The sequence below is a fragment of the Brachionichthys hirsutus genome, chromosome 10 (genome assembly GCF_040956055.1).
Source record: "Brachionichthys hirsutus isolate HB-005 chromosome 10, CSIRO-AGI_Bhir_v1, whole genome shotgun sequence".
NCBI lineage: Eukaryota > Metazoa > Chordata > Actinopteri > Lophiiformes > Brachionichthyidae > Brachionichthys > Brachionichthys hirsutus.
In genome coordinates this window covers 4,875,016-4,889,504 of record NC_090906.1, presented here as the reverse complement: position 1 = coordinate 4,889,504, position 14,489 = coordinate 4,875,016, and the positions used below count along the sequence as shown (strand labels likewise).

The 14,489-nt window shown below is 45.6% G+C and overlaps 1 protein-coding gene across 1 annotated transcript in view; it reads right to left on the bottom strand.

The window, feature by feature from the left end:
- LOC137900879 (transcription factor COE1-like) overlaps positions 1-14,489 on the bottom strand; it is a 60,077-nt gene that overhangs the window by 44,197 nt on the left and 1,391 nt on the right. The window contains exons 3-5 of the mRNA XM_068745025.1: positions 13,896-13,957; positions 8,990-9,063; positions 5,992-6,060 (exon numbers count right to left, since the gene is read on the bottom strand). Of these exons, the coding sequence (XP_068601126.1) occupies positions 5,992-6,060; positions 8,990-9,063; positions 13,896-13,957 (205 nt within the window). The remainder of the gene's footprint in view (positions 1-5,991; positions 6,061-8,989; positions 9,064-13,895; positions 13,958-14,489) is intronic.

The window sequence follows — 14,489 nt, the reverse complement described above, 5'->3', positions numbered from 1 at the left end:
CTCCTTGATAACCGTGTGTGTGTGTGTCAGAGAGAGACTAATGACGGTCCAGTAATGGGTGGATGTGAGAGAGATCTGTGTGTGCAGGCACCCAGAGGCTTCTCACCACATTCTCATCACCATCAGGAGGTTATCCACACACACACACACACACACACACACACACACACCAGTCCATGAGTCGATTACATAATAACTCACTGAGCTGATCGGTGAGTAAGTTTGCTGATCAATCAGCGGAGTCATTAGACAAAGCAGCCAGTAGGTTAATTACAGTCAGCTGATGGGCCGGTTTACAGTGCCCTGATATCAAAACATGTCTCCTCTTCCACATCCACAGTCAATTATGTTTTTTCTTCCATTAAATAATATCCACTAAACTGCGATGGAATCGGTCCCGATATACGGTCTCGTCTCTGGTGAACTTAACCGCGACTCGCGCTCCCAAAGTCCAGCTTGCATTGATTTCTGCAGTCTAAATTCTGTGTTGTTGTTTGTTTTCTCTTTTCTTTTTTCTGGCTAATTGGCTGAAATTTCTTCGAGTCGATTATAGATTTAAAAACAGGACAGCAAATGCGACATTCGAAATTCACGGAAAATAAAACCGATTCCAACTGAATTTGGTTTCGGGAGACTTGTGAGGACAAGCTTTGATTTAAGCCCATTAAGTTGCTGTGTTATTCTTCTTGTGTGATACAAATACAGAAACAACGGAAGGCAATGGAAAGCAGTGTTTTTTGTGATTATTCCCCATAAATAGCAATAAATGTGTCATTTCCCCCCCTCATGAAATGTAATTACAATCACAATGCTAGTCAAGTGACATCTCATTCTGAATACAGACTCATTGAACACTAACGCTGCTTTAAAGTAATTGTAGTTTCTGACAACAGGAAGACAGTTAAAAGCAAACGAGGCATCGTTAGAGCCGCGACAGGAACAGATGGGAGAACGTGCGTGTGATTATATGAGTACGAACGTGTGAGGCCATCATGTCTGCGTTTGTAGCTTTTAGCGTAACATGATCTCTGTCTGAGGTAGGAAAGGGAGGATGAGGGAGGTGAAAGATGAGGAGAGAGGGAGGACAGAAAGGAGGCGGGGAGGGGTTAAGTACATATCAGACGTCTGAGTCAACTCGGCTCCAGTCGTAGCTAATAGTTTCATTTTCCTACTCAAATTCAAAGTCCCCTAAGAGTCAAGGAAAGTGTGAGTTAACATAAATAATAACGAGAGCTCAGAAACAAAAAGAGCCAAAGACAAAGAAAAAAGTGAGAGCAAGAAGGTCACAGGTTCGAATCCGGCCTGCGGCCTTTGTGTGAGGGGTTTGACTGCTGGGATAGGCTCCCGCTTGGCCCGTGAACCGGTAACGGACAACTTATACCTACTTTTGTCTTTTAACTTTTACAATTATTATATTTTATTTAAAGTATAGCAGCAGAAAAAGTCGGGATGCTACTACAATGAGTAGGATTTGTCCTCTGGAGACCATGAAAGTTTATACAAGCATTCATGAGAATCCTTCTCATTGAGAAATTTCAGACTGACAGAGTGACAACGCCGTCCGGGAGCCTGACTTGGGACGACGGAGACCAAACACGAAACAGGTCAACTTCGATTTAGACATTAATGATCAGATTGTTTGGGCGCTGCAACGTTGGCCACTTTGACCGGTGAATGAAGACAACGTGTTTGGATTAGGAAACAGAACGGCAGCTTTTATTATGGTAGAAAACAGGAAGCTGGGCTCGACAAATAGAGCATGAATCTGAGAAGATGAGGAACGTATAGAAAGGAGGGCGAGGACGAAAAGGAGAGGAGGACAGGCCAGGAGACGGCACAGGGAAATATCTCACTGTATGTGCGCGCGCGCGCGTGTGTGTGTGTGTGTGTGTGTGTGACAGTGACAGTTAAGGGAAGAGTGGCATACCAGGTTGGCAGATATATTTTTGGTAACTAGAACAAGAAAGAAAGACAGAGTGAGGGAGAGAGTGAGATAGTGAGAAAGACAAAGGCAGGGAAGATGAAGAGATCATTTAGAAGATTCCCTCACTCCCTTCATCTCCTTTCCTCACATAACCCCTCCTCCTCCTCCTCCTCCCACAGCTGATTGACAGAGCCCCTTCATCCCCCCACCCAGCGCTCTTTGATTGACAGGACTCCACAGACTGAAACTCTTATCCCCTGAAACAAACCCTGCTCTGCTCCTCCTCACCTCCTTTCTCTCCTCTGTCTGCCGAGACAAGTGAGCTCCCTCCTTTTCTCCCTCTACCCTCACCCTCCTCCCTTTTACTCCCTACAAATGCTTCCAATAACGTTGGCCTTCTACTATCGTGTTTCCATCTTTCTCTCCTTCCTCTCTTTACCATCATCTCTTCCCCAAGCTGTAACCCCTCTTAACCCTAGAGAGTACACACACACACACACACACACACACACACGCACACACGCACACACACACACCCAGGGAACCCCTTTCACCCCTCAGGCTTATGTGGGCCTCTTTAGACATTGAGAGGACACACACTGCACACTGCTCTCCCTCTCTCTCTCTCTCTCTCTCTCGACACTGATCTAATCCCCGAACACACACCGCCTGAGACTGTAACACCCTAAAACTACACACACACACACACACACACAGCCTGAGCCTATTAAACCAATCGTGGAAGGCTAAACAGGGAGCGAACCGAGCAGTGAGGTAGGTAACCCCGCAGGGCACGGAGAGAGTAAAACACAGTCACAGAATGAAAGAGAGAAGGACATAGGGGGGGGGGGGTGAGATGAGAACGCATGAAGTGAAGCGTGTGTGAGAAATCGCAGGAGAAGGAGAAACTAATAGAAATAGAGGTAAGGATGCTGCGTGACTGAGAAAAGACAGGAGGAGATATGAGGAGGAGAAACTGAGTGGCAGCCACAAGAGGAGGAGGAGGAGGAGGGGGAGTGGCCGTGGCTCTTTAGGAGTCAAGCAGGCGTATGATGGGATATCGTTGCATGTCGTTAACCCTATATTAACCCTGAGCGGCAGAGGGACATGGATTAACTGGGCCACACACACACATAGATCCGCACAAACAAACAACAATGAGCTGTCAGTCACATCCAAACAGTCTTTTCTGCATTTCCTTCACCTGTTTGTGCTCACAAATAAATGCTGTTGGAGCATTATAGCCACCAGGAGCCTGACTCTTTTTATGATGTCACAATATCGGGACATTTTGCGAGGACAAGCTGATCCAGAGGAACGCCCTCCTTCTCATTAGCGCCGTGCTCGAGGCTGTTGCACCGTCATTGCTCCCCGCCGGTCTGTATAAAATGCTACAAAGACATAATGGGAGGTCAGTGTTGTTCTGCCTCTGAGCCAACCATGGGAGTCATGACAAAGTTTAATTGAATCCGTATAAATGGAGCAAGGCAGCGAGGTGCTGGGATGGGACGGGGGTGGGATGCTTGGACGGTGTGTTATATGTATGGTCCATGATCTGGGACAGCCAGAGGAAGCTGTCCCATGTCCCATAAATCAGTCTTTTGACCTGAGTAAAGCAGAGAAAGACAAATCAACCCATCTTGTAATTACTAGTCTCGTGGACTTTCGGGACAGTGGGAGTCTCCGAATTGACTGGACTGATGTTTTACATCAGAATACGATGAGATAAATCTTATGTGAAGCAAAACAATCCAAACTGTTTTTTTATTTACTGAAATGCTAATCTTAACCTGATGTCTTAGAAAACGATTCCATGAAAATAATCACCGTTTCTTTGCTCACAATAGGGCTGAAATTCCCAGACAGACTTTTGGATGACTGAAACTTTAAACAAAAAGCAGGATTGTGACGACTAAATATGATAAAAAGTAACTTGGCCTTTGAAACAGGACTAAGGATCGTTATCAGCTAATAAAAACATGAATAAATGAATGTCAGGGAAAAGCTGCAGCGTCTGGGAGCCCAGTATGTGGGACTATTCTGTTCTGTCTTTGTTTACACTGCATTGCTCATATGTTAAACAGCATGCTAAATGCTAATGCTACGTTAAAACACCACACAGCGGGATAACAAGGATGAAAGTCGTTTGTGCGGTGATCCGCGTGAATTCAGAAATATTTCCGTTTTCAAGCGCTTGCACACAAGAAGCTTTCTCTCATTTTGACATTTTTGGGTGAGGCAGCAGAGTTCCAGATGTTAAACTTAGAGGTTGTGAACCACTGCAAAGTGGAGGGCGCTGGTGGAAATGGAAGAGTGGGGGGGGGGGGGGGGGTTACAGGAAGTATCCCACGGTATCCACGGTAACCTTAACATTCCATCCTAACCAAGTTCCCTGACATCTCCCACAATTCAATGCTCCGCTCCTCCAGCTATATAACACAACACACACACACACACACACACACACACACACACACACAATCATAGTCGCCCAACAGTAATACTTCAAACAGTCCAGTAAAAGACACATTATAATTATAGATCTATTATGTCACTTTGTGTCTAGAATATCATCTATTCTTTCGGCGGCACAACCCAGGTCACAAACACACACACACACACACACACACACGCACACACACACACACACAGGCACACACACACCTGCCAGGCGCATATGATGACGTGTAAGCTGAGAAGTCTGAGATAGCCGACAAAACAGAAGAATGTAGCTGTAGTGTAAAGATTCTATAACGTTCTGCACACATACTAATACACACACAAAAATGACACACGGTTGTGTATCGCATTCCATGGCTCTAAAAGAGAGGAGAGGAGAGGAAGCCATTTTTATTGATGGCTCTTTTAAAAGATTTAATTTTATAATGTCACTGTTTATGCTGGTCCGGTATATTTAACCAGCTCTAATGTTAATTAATATCAGCTATCTGAGTTTTTTCGTTGAACACCAAGACAGTTCTATCTTTTTTTCAGAGCAAAGTATTTGTTTCTCTGCCAACTTACAGTGGGAAATATTTCAATGCCACTGTTTTTGTTTTCCGCTCGTGTTCTCAGCAATGGCAAACTTCGCTTTCATTGCTATTCGACTTAAGGGAGCGGACAGAAGAGGAGGCTTTAACTGAATATTTGCAGACACAACACATATAGGAATTTGCAGGGTGCCAAGATTGTTTCATACAAATACACAGATCATTAGACAACACGGATATATATAGATATCTATTTAACTGCAACCATGCAATCGCTGCACTGCATGGGTGTGAAAAGTGTGTCTTCACTATACTGAAGCTAAGTTAGCTAAGCTAAGGCACTTATACCCATAATCAGAAAAAAAAAAAGGTTAGTACTGGATTAAAGTGAAGTGATTATGCTCTATTTTGAGAATCACACCAAATAGCGTTACATACATGTGATTACACATGTATGTAACTATTTAATTAAACGTATTATCTAAACTGACGCTAACAGATCCTGGTTTTAAGCCGGGCTGCTAGTTGGATGCGAGAACATGATGAACATTGATTTTATCTCATGGACATCAATTCTTTGATCTTCTGGTATTATTTTCTTACTGTTACACCAAAATAAAGGGGAAAAATAAAAATCACTGTCATCATCATTGCCGCGGTAACGGTGTGGTAGGAGTGAACCGACGCTCCGTCACTCCCCTCGCCGTGAATCGCTGTTCCAAACACAAACCTGCTTCACGGACTGCCAGGGAGAAATCAGACTAAAATGAGGTTGGATCTCATTTCAGTTTTTCTCTGTCACATTTTTCTGCTCGTGACCCACTTTTTCTGCGCTGCTACAAGAGCGGGGGGGGGGGGGTAGATTCAGTCCTCCACCTTGACAGACTGACAGGTAGGTAATGTAAATGCCTATGCCTGATTCTGCCAGAAATGACGTACAGCAGTTGATTTGTATATCTACACCCCCTCTGCAGGTCAGTGATGACATCACACAGGGATGCAAACCTCTAAAGCTTTGAATCCTTTGAATTCATGTTCAGCATCAGACCCAACCGTTTGTGGAGTGAGGAACAGTACCTGTCGATGATAACGGGGTCTGAAGGCGTCTCATTACGATTCCCACAGCTCTTCTTGTCACAGCATCGGCTGCAAAGAGAAGAAGACAAGAGTTAGAGGAGTAAGAACGAGGGGAGACACGGCGTGTTACCTGGGTGGGAGTTCACAGTTAGACGCGGGGAGATTAGCGCTAAAGTCACATCGGTCAGATTCGGATCGTTGCGGTTTCAGTGGCCTCTGCACCGCATCTGTGATTCCATTAGGGTGGAACAGATGCTATAGCAAAAGCGCCGACAGATTATCAGTCGGCAGAGTCGACTAAACGCACCCAATGGGGAAAAACAAAGACCCGAAAAGGAGGAATACAATCACAAGTTCTTCCTGAGGAATATGACAGTCATACATCAAGACGCAACTTATGGCTGGAGTTTTTAAGTGACTTTTTGCAGATTCAATACGCACACTTCCACTAACTTAGCTACACCAAGCCTGTGAGACGGGACGAGGCGGGGATTATAACCTCAGACGAAGAACGTGACGGTGATAATTTGGCCTCAATTTTAGGGAACTGTCATGTCAAATATGAGGCAATGCTCGTCACGTAGGAAGAATGTCGTCTCATCATATATAAAACACGAAAGTAATTCATTTAAAGAATATTTACCACGTGTGTATGTGCGTGCACGCACATACACACACACGTTCACTCACACAAGTTCAAAGTTTTCTTGCGTGCATCAATTCTGAATAAAGAGCAAGCGCAAAAGACTGAAGCCGGAGGGGGAGCGTGAAAGGGCGAGTATGGGAGGAAACGCTAATACAAGAGGGTGGGAGGAATAGTCGGGGGAGACGTCTCAGGTTTCCCACTGTCACAGATGGCAGCGGTGCAAGAAGGCTGACATGTTACACCTTAAACATTGTCTCCGCCACCGGCTGCCCCGCCTCGCTTTCTGCTCGCTCTATCCTTCCCTTCCTGCCGCTCTGTCAACTGGGTCACTTTGAAAACGTGTCAAAGAACAGAGCAGAACCGCCAAGAGGTGAGAAGGGAGGAAAACGGATGACAAGGGAAAGGAAAGATGGGGAGGGTGGCAGAAGGAGGTGAGGGCAAGGGTACATGAGGAGGGAAGATTAAGGGAGGACAGCAGAGGAAGTGGAGACAGGAGCAGAGTGGAAGATGTTATAGATGGTGGGGCAGAGGGGAGGAAAACGAGGGGCAGGATGGGGGTAATGTAGCACTTATTGCTTTGGTTCCTGGTGATCTAATCACCCCCCCCCCCCCCCCGCCCCCCCCCTGCTTCCACCACACACACACTTTTAAACAATAGAGTCTCAACTGTATGAGATGATGATGCCGTTTTCACCTTCTCTATGTGAAAGAAATGTCCAATTACATGTTTATAACGCTTCAGTTGGGTTAAATCAACTGAAATGATGATGTCACGGCAAACCGCAGCAGGCCGTCAAAGTTTATTTAGAAAATTAATCGTTTGGACTTTTGGCTGGTGCAATTTGAAAATGTCATTTTTGGGTTATGATTTCCTGACCAGATTTTTAATCAATTCATCACACACGTTGGAGAAAGAATAATTTATTTATTATTAATTGACAGCTGTAGAACCAAATTTAATATGATACGGTGTTTTATTTTTATTTTTTTAAACTGTAAAGTACTACAGTAAATGTGAACACACTACATGGAATCTTTCATCCAATACGGTCAAGCATCTTATTGAATGAATTTCATTAAAACAAATATTTCAAGTATCATCCCCAAAAATAACAGAATTTCATGTGATAGTTTTTCTCTTTTATAAACCTGTGCAGCAAACGTTTACTGCCCTCATTGTGGAAAGATGTTTGACATTTTGCAGCAACTTCAGGCGACCGCTGACGTAGTAAATCCCACGTGATCGTTGCTGTGATCAGCCTGGTCACCGCCATCATCCACCAGGAGTAGAACCCCCAACCAGGCTTGTGATGCGGGTTAGCGCAGTGGCAGATTGTCGGGGAGCATATGGCTAATAGCCCTGCCGTGCCAATGAACCACACTGATTAATGCACGCCCAGAGCTCTTTGGGTGCGTGCTCTGTAGTCGCCCCCCCCCCCCCCCCCGCAGATCAGCATGTGAGAACACAAGGCGGCAGCCGTAACTTTGACCTCAGCCACTGCTGGCAGACAAGCGAGCGTTTACGCTCATCGCAGAAGTCGTGCTTTCTGCAACACCGCTGAGGAAACCTTCCAATAACGGAGGCCTTTCTGCTATTGTGTTGTGTTTATGCATGTCCGTGAAGCATTCTATACTATAAATGTCTTTACCAAACACAATCCATATACTGTAAATCAGATCAGAATTTTGATTGTTTCTCCAAAAAGCTCTGCAGCCGAACTGCCTGAGGATCATTTGGAGAACTATATATAATAAAACATCCGTGTGCCTGATTTCAGGACTAACGTCCTTCTGCTTCGCCTGTTGCATAGAGATGAACCCCAATTTATATTGTTGCACTTAAAGTTGCTCAGAGACAAGGTCAGGAAATAAGAACAACTTAATGCATGTGCTAAATTTGAATTTTTATAATTGTGGTGTGCATATACACACTTGAGCGTGAGTGTGTGCGTGCACGTGTGTGTGTGTACTTGAGACTGCCTATATTTTACAGTCAGATTGTGGAGGAAGGCCCATTAGTTAGCCATGAAACAACAGTAGGGTTCAGATTGACTAATGAGTTTCTCTATGTCCTAATTAACCAGGCGTCGCGTGAGCACGCACGCACGCACGCACGCACACACACACACACACCATTGTATAGCATAGGTTGGTAAAACGCCTCTATAAATAGAGCTCTTTCTCCCAACCTACTTTTGGAATAATTCATCTTTAGATTATAATTAAAGCAGCGACTCTGATAGCTAAAACTCATCTTCCTCAACAACATGGCTTAATGTGTACGAATGAGTCTGTGTGTGTGTGGGGGGGGGGTAATGAGGGTGACAAAATGGAGAGGAGAGGAGAGCTCACCTGCACATGATCTCATGAGTCAACAGGACTCGGCACATCTCTGGGTTCTTGTCCTGGCCTTCATAAATAATGGCCTACAAAGAGAGACGGATGCAGAGAGAGGAAGAAGAAGAGGCGTTACATCACAGACAGCTTAACAGGGAGAAACACAGATAAATAGCCATTCGTGTCCTCCATTCTCAAGGAGGTGTGCTCTGCTCAGAGCCGTTCTCCACTTATCAGAAGGTCATTGGTTCGATTCCTGCCCCCCCCCCCCCCCCAAACCTCCATTTAAAGCAGTGCCATATCTCTACAGCTCCACTTCACTGTACTGCAATCTAATACGTATTACTGAATACTAGTCTGGATCGAGTTGTTCAATCATCGTGATTGAAGCAAAAAACACCGCACAACCTCCTCCAGAAACGCTGTGGCATGGGGGTGATTTTATTTCTGGTTAGCAGGAGTGTTGTCGGGGTAACAGGTTGGATCCCACTTCACCACAAAGAGCGGAGATTTGAGAAATAACACCTCAACTTCACATTAAAACACCCACACCCACAGATACCTTGTTTCCACACCTCGCCAGGAACAACAACTGCGTCTCATCTGCTCACACGTTGATCAGGTGAACCAAAAGTTAGAAGGAACAAAGCTGCACCTTCACAGAGCTGCAGTCTTAGAGCTGTTCCTCGGCTAAATACTTTTGCCCGCTGCACTTAAACAATATTCCTGCTGCTGCTAAGGAAGCTCGACGACAAAGCCAAAACGCCACGTTAAAAAAAGGTTTGACTGTCTTGTCTCATGTTCTTCAGTGAAGCTCCGACAACCTGCTGCCACCAGGTGAACTTCAGGTTGAGTTTGTAAATGAAAATGTATTCATGAATTCATTAGGCGGGGGGCTGAGCTCAGACTCATTATAAACTTGCACTGGCAGAGGAGAGAAGGAACTGATGGATGAAGCGGTTAAAGAAGTGGATGGGAAAATACTGTAAAAAAGAAATCTTGCCTGTGTGTAAAGCAAAGAAGATCCCGCCGGGGGGCCCCTGGGCAAGTATAATCCATATGGGGCCATGGACTGAGCCCCTCATTTGTAGAAACTACAGCCCTCCATGTGCGTCTGAAACTGGCTCGGAGCTTTGCAGCAATAATGGCGAGCAGCTACAGGCTGAACAGTCCGAGGCATCTAACTCGTTGTAGCCTAAAGCGTTTCCTAGCGTGGAGCTGCTTGTCTCCAAAGACCCTTTTGTGCTTTCTAGAATTAGCGACCCGACTTGTATCAGGACCCCCCCCCCCCCCCCCCCGATCATTCATGATGTTTCCATGCGTTTGAGATTTTTCTTTTCATTTGCAGAAAATGCATCGACACTCAAATCGGGAGTCTTTTGAGATCTCTGCGTTCCTCGGCGCCAGGCTGCGCAGGCGTGAGTCGTAATGAAACCAAACTAATGTAAACTCAAGCAGAGCGTGGAAAAGTAGATAAACAGAGGTATAGGTGTATAGGGCAAAATAAAATAATAAAAAAAAGAACCTGTCCAATGTGACTAGAGATGTACCCAAAACATTTCAACTGGATCCAGCCAGAACAGAGAGGCTCAGACTGAAACCGGTCCAGCAGCCGCGACGTGTGAAACCGCTTCTCTAATCTCTAGACAACAATGATCATATTTTACACTGTGAAGAAATCTGAATGTGGGAGCAGCAAGAACGGATGGAACAGACATGATTTATAGTCATCGTTTTGTCTGCGATCGGACCTGCTCATTGAGTCGAGGGAAAAGAGCGGACCCGACCTCGACTTGTTTCCCACCCTGGACAAAAGATGCATCGTTGTCGGCTCGACTTCTCATTTGTTCTCTCTCTCCCTCATAGACACAAGGGAAGATTCCCTCCTCGGCGGAAGCATTTATCTTTACTAACAGAACTGGGTCTGATGTAACTGAGCTCTCCTTAAAAACAAACCACACACACACACACACACACACACACAGACCAATTCATTAAAGTCTCTTGCACATTGTGTTTATTAAATCTGTCACCTCTGTGTCAGAATGAAATCTAAAGTTCATTTCATTTTCTGACGTGAGAGAGAGAGAGATTTCACCTCTATGTCCTTGACCCCAGTCGACCTTAGCCTTAGCAGGATGGATGACTTCCACCAAGGAGGTGGTGTCATCAGCTCTTTAAGGTTATCTGTCAGCAGGACTACAGAGAAAACCCACCAGACGGGTTCTGATTAAACCCGGCTGAAGGGTTGGGCTTGTGGAAGGGAAGAACCCCTTAGAGTTTGGATTTTGGATAAATGGATCAATCCCTAGATTTCAGCGAGTTTTCGTGGCGGTTGAAAAAAGAGCGTGGGTAGGGTCAAAAGTAGAACCAGCACATGTTGGAGCAGATCAAAATGAAGAGGCGGATCCATGGCGTTTACTTCAAAGACTAATGAGGGCAGCTGTTTTGGGATGTGTCTCATTATAATTTGGGTTAGAGTTGGAACTTAATTCCAACGGACCGTTGGGATTTATGTGAGGCATAACCTCCACTGATTGGCTGTCTGATTGGCTCTGAGGTAAAGGACGTCCACTGACTCTGGTAACTTACAACCGACTAGCTCAGCCCGTTAAACCGTCACGAAGTCGATCGCAGGGAGGATCCCAAAGCAAACACTTGCGTTTCCAGTCGTGCTTGGTCCGTCCTGCTAATCTGCGCCACTTGGAGTTTCAATCTGGGGTTAAATCAACAGCACAATAACTATCTTTAAACCAACATCTCCATCACCGACGGGCTCTTGAGCGATGGCGGGCGTGACTTCTCCCTGTTTGCGGGCCCACGTTTGTCTCGTCTTCTTCATCGTACCGCCACCTCGCCCGCCTCTGCTTCATCTTTTATCTTGCTGCTCCTCCGCCTGTCTCCTCCCTCTCTCCACCTCACCAGGCCTTTCATGCAGCATCTCTGCTCGCTCTCCCGGCTGCCTTTGAAGCAGCGTGACGCATGTAAACAAGGAGCTGTTTAAGCAGGGGAACAGACTTCCTCCTGTGTTAGTGTCAAATCAGCTACCAGAGCAACAATAGGAGGCGCTCTTGTGCCAAAGCTAACGTTTAGCATTTATTTTTACCATAGAAAATGGATCCATGGGAAGACAGTTGTTGCAATTGTGAATGAATCTGTGTTCAAATATATAATATTGTATGTACATAATCCTGGTATTCGGTTCACACGTCTTTCGTACTGACGTTTTTTTTAATTGATTGTTCTTTTATGAAAATGTAAACAGTGTTCTTTGGGCTTTGGGACTTTTCATTAAAATATATTAAAACGCTTGTGAGAGTTACAACCAGGGAACGACTGTGGGCTAATTATTCTCCTCACTGTGACATCCTGATGAGATCCATCCACGTGCATTTCCTCACCAACCCTTCATCAAATCGACTTCACACCTGTCGGGTTCGGTGCTGAGGATGCAAGGAAACGGCGAGGTAGGTGGCTGCGACGCCGTTTTGACGAGCTGTTGTTGAGACGGCTACGCCGGAAGCACTCGGCTCATTTCCAGACAGATCCCGGCACGGTTTTTTAAAAGGCAAACTGGTTAGACTGCTAATAGCTGAGCTTTTGGCTTCGAGGTATCATTATGATGGAAACGTTTGATTACACAGTGTCATGGTTTTGGAATAACGACACCATTAGAGATCGTCTCCCTGCAGCAATTGATGTGCGTTTTTTTTTTGTATCCCAGTCACCGTTTCTGTCTGCTTCTTGTTCCAGGTACACAAAAAAGGAATAAAGTCCTATATCTGCTATTGATGGAAGACTTAAATTAATGTGGAAGCTCTAAGGTTTAACATGATCCATTTCCACTTTAATGTAAAGACAACATGTCATTTATTGAGGCGCCAGCGTTGGGTTGCACGGCTGGTTTGCAGCAACAGATTCTCTTTGGATTTGGGATCAGCAGATGTTCCCATTTTAGTCCAACAGAAATCTGTCACAGCATCTGAAAACACCAACAGCTTACCTGTTGGATGTGCATTCAAATACCTGTCGGTCAGTTTAGTCGTTACACAAGATGGTTCTCTTCTGATCGGAATGTTAGTGGAGCTGCTCTTGTGTTTTAAATCATAGCTTCCGATGACATCTGGACGGGCACAGAAGAAAAATCTGCAGCTTCAGTTTCCCCAATTAGGATCACCAGAACTCTCTCTCTCTCTCTCCCTGTGTGGGTGTGTCTGTGTGTGTGTGGGGGGGGGGGGGGGTGTGCGCGTGCACATACAGGAGGTCAACTCCCCTTTTTCTCCTGCACTCTTTGTGTCTCAAGCTAAACAGTTATTAAAGAACAGCGTGGTCCCTCACCCCTGCCAAACACACACACACGCGCACACACACACACACCCACCTACACACACGCGCACACACACACACACACACACACACACACACACCTACACACACGCGCACACACACACTGCTCCACACTAGATTTATTTCTGCCCTTCAGTCTGCATCCGTCTCTCTCATAGTGGCACAACAAAAACAAAAACAAAAAATTACAAGAAAAATTGCATGTGATCAGAAAGTGCTTGACTCCTCTGCAGATCAAATCCCAGAGGTGCTGTTTGCATCTTCACGCACACACACACACCCACACGCACACGCACACACAAACACACACAGTAACGGCCCTGTTCCTCAACACCTGCTTGCTGCCTCGTCGCTCTAATCACAGCAAGAGAAGTACAGGCAGAAAGTGCCAGACATGTGGAAGGTATTGTGTGTGTGTGTGTGTGTGTGTGTGGGGTGGGTATTTCCACTTGGTGCACAACACAGAATCACACACACACACAAACAAGCGTTTTGCGTGTGCAGACAGAGGCAGGCGGCGGATCAGTGGAGCCTCAGAGAAGTAACAGGAATGGTGACAGGTGTGTGTGTTTACCTGTTTCGTCATGGAGTCTATGAGTCGAACATAAAAGTCTTGCTCTGTTCTGATGCCTGTTGGGATGCAGAAAAGCGGGACTTTAGATTTCAACACAGAAAATAAATGCAGTGGGAAATGGATATTGAGTAAAAACTGATAATGAATGCCTTCCAGGATGCGCTCGCACTTTTAGAAGACATGAAAAATGCATGAAATACCACGCGTCAAACTCCAAGTACTGCGGAGGAATAATCATTCTGTGTTTAAGCTGCTTCGACAACACTTCTGAGCTTCTTCTCGGGGTCAGTGAAGTGAGAGTGAACGTTTATTTTGTTTTTTAACTGACTTTATTCAAACGCCATCGCAGCGGTTTGAATGCCTCGACTCACTTCAGCGTTGCCCCTTTCTGCGTGAGGATAAAAGCAACAATCACTGTGCACATTGCTGCTGTATAAAGTCTTAATCTCAGAGAGGAGCGGGTCACGTCTCCTGCTGTTTCCCTTACTCAGTTGCAGCCTGATCTGCACCCACCACTGTACACAACATGCAACCAGCAGCCCAGGCTGTCAACTGGCCCGCTTCACAGCGGACAAGCTCATTTAGGAGCAGTGA